The 2964-nt window shown below is 32.8% G+C and overlaps 1 protein-coding gene across 1 annotated transcript; it reads right to left on the reverse strand.

Moving 5' to 3' along the window:
- Nucleotides 1-964: 964 nt before the first annotated feature.
- LOC21394619 (late embryogenesis abundant protein 1) lies at nucleotides 965-2421 on the reverse strand. Its single transcript, XM_024175527.1, has 3 exons — nucleotides 2368-2421; nucleotides 1910-2044; nucleotides 965-1045 (listed from the first exon to the last, which is right to left on the reverse strand). Exons 1-3 carry the CDS (start codon nucleotides 2419-2421, stop codon nucleotides 965-967), a joined length of 270 nt encoding a protein of 89 aa, XP_024031295.1.
- Between the last annotated feature and the right edge of the window lie 543 nt (nucleotides 2422-2964).

The following is a 2964-nucleotide window of genomic DNA, read 5'->3' on the forward strand; positions in this document are numbered from 1 at the left end:
CAACTTATTGATATGCTTAAACTCAGCGGAGTCTAGGGTTGCCCTGCCTGACTTGGGGTCGCATTTAAGCACCCTGATGGGATGAGTTGGGGTAGTCAAGAGTCTCGGTTCGTGTCTGGCGCATGTGATGGTGTACCGAGTAACCAACAGCCATCCGTTGCCACATCAATCGTGACCGAGGACTGATCATAGAGCAACGTGACATCCATCAAAGCTGACTGAGACAGCACTAACAAGTTGATGCTTCATGCTGAGGGAGCACGAACATGATATATGGTCATGGTATTATAATTATGAATTTATAAAACACAATTTGCACGTGGTTTGATTTGGCATGTGTACGTTCTAAAGACAGCATTTTTACTTTTAAGAAAAGATCACCAAATTCAACAAATTGTCTATCACATTCTTTCTACTTAAGCGAAATAAGGATAAAATCGATATTAGAAAAATATTAATATATTAAAATTTAAGATATTTAACCATATATAGAGAAATAAAAAAATTCAAGAAGAATTATTATCATTTTGGGTATAAAAAAAGTCTTTAATATAACTATGCTGTTCCTTAACGAAATATATATCAGTGTGGTCATTTTATAGAGATGTGACAAAAATAGCATAAATATCACATATATTCATCGTAGGAATAGGTAACTAAAGAGAATATATTTGAATCATATGAAATAAACCACTGTTTGCATTAGATTGAGTTTGTATTGCAGGTGGAACCTTTATTTTTGTCTGCTATATCATAGTATAATTTGAGACTTGTTACAAACCGATCACTACGGAGTTTTCTCAAAAAAGAAATCTCAATCTGAAAAATTTAAACAAAAAAAAAAAAAAAATTGGTTGAATCTAATGATGAAGGGAAAAGTCATAAACAAAAACTATTGTTGCTACAAGGCGAAAATCCATTGAAGTATCAGCCTGCAGCAAAAACAAAATTGGAGTGTGGACTTTCACTTCTGCTCACTGATTCCAAGTGTGCCCTTGACGGTGTCCACAGCTTCCTGAGCCACGTTCTTCAGTTGCTCTCCAGTCTGTAAAATTAGTATATAGACACACATTAAACACTGTACTATTATGATGGGGTTTGGAGTAATGCGCATTTTTTTTATTCTTAAGAATACAATAAAGGAACAACTAACGCTAAAACTTAAGAAAAATAAAAACAAATAACATTAGCTTCAGACAAGTGTTACATATAACATATGAAAGTACAAGGTCTAACATGACATTTGGTTTATGTAATAATGACTTACAGTGTTGCAGTGAAATGTGGCTTTGGTGGAGCATTTTTCATGCATGTGGAAGACATGGGCATAAGTTTAGTTGGTTGTGCTTTGTTCGTTTCCTCCCCGGGGGGGGGAAAAAAAAAAAAAGCTTATCAAGCACTGAATACACGCAACAAGTGAATGATTCAGCTATTTAGTTATATTCATAGGTGTTGGTTCCTTACATAAGCCAACAGATTTGGAGGCGTTGGTTCCTCAATTAAACCAATAAACTTACTATTTTGTTTTAAAAAAAATATCAAGTTATGCCCCTACTTCTAGTATGTAAATGTGTCGGACTGGAAGGACCAAATACAAATACAAAGAAAAAAAAAGGAATAATATACAATTTAATCAATTTTCTAAACACTTAGGTCTCGTACGCTTCGCGGATTCAAATTCTTAATTTGAGTTGAGATGTGACATTTTCTAAGAGTTTTTAACTGTAGTAAAAAAAATTAAATATGACATTTTCTGAGAGTTTTTAACTGTAGAATCTAGAATTAAAAACTCGAATCGGTAAAATGACCTTAAAACTCGTTCAAAAAATGCCAGTAAAACGAACAAGCTGAATAATTTGTAGTTGTAAACAAACGAGAGTTTTTTGAAAAAGGTAATAGTGATGACAACCTGCTGAAGGAATCCGGCGGTTTGGTCCTTGCCTTGCTGGGCAGACTCCGAAGCTGATTGAGCTGCCTCAGCTGTCCTTTCTTCGGCTTCATTTGCTGAGTCCTTAATGGACTGCGCCAACTCTTCGGTCTTAGCCTACAAAACCCAAATTAACATGTTTGTTATAGAAAACCTCAAATAGAGGGCTAAGAAACGATTGAGAATAATATATTATATATTATCAAAGTTATAACTTTAAATGAATTGGAAATATTTTTGAAAATTCTAGAGGAAGGCCTCTTTTTGGTGAGGGGTATAAAAATTTATATTCTTCTTTTTATAGAAAATCTTTATGCCTTATTTTTTCTATAACATATTAACTTAAAGAACAACTAGAATGATCATAAGAAAATGACGCAAAACTAAAGAGACGAATTAAGAGGACAGATTTCTTAATTTTTTTATACTTCGTTTCGTACCTGGGTGTGGGCCTGGTTTTGGCCAGCATTGAACTCTTGCTGAATGCTAGACATATTTTCTCAGGAGAAAAAATTTAAAAAAAAAAATAAAGTATAGTACTTGGGAAAATGTAGCCTTATCTTTTTAATGATCTAACTGTTTTAGCTGATTTAGTTGTAAACATGTGTATATATAGTAGTTATGAGGCCACAAAGGAATGACACGCGGAAGTTGAATTTTAGCTCTGACTGTGTCACTGTTGAACGAGTTTCTTGAAGAGCTTAAAATTTTGCTTGTGCATAGGTAAAATTTTGGAATAGTAATATAAGATCCTCCGAGGAGAAAGCATGCAATTAGGAATGACTAACTACCAAGCTTCAATTAGTTTTACATCCATGAAAAGCTAACGTATTTTTACTACCATGTGAGGACGTTAAATTTAAGAATTTATAGCCAAAAAATATAACAATAAACAATAAAACCGTAGTTAATTGCTAGTATGTAAAAAATGATGATTTTTTTTTTCTTATAAATTTATATTTTTTTATTAAGGTAAATTTCACTTGATTAGAAAAAAAAAAGAGATAAATTTCATTTTTTTAAGGTAAATTCATTTT

Source organism: Morus notabilis, unplaced genomic scaffold (genome assembly GCF_000414095.1).
Source record: "Morus notabilis unplaced genomic scaffold, ASM41409v2 Scaffold792, whole genome shotgun sequence".
In the NCBI taxonomy this organism is placed as follows: Eukaryota; Viridiplantae; Streptophyta; class Magnoliopsida; order Rosales; family Moraceae; genus Morus; species Morus notabilis.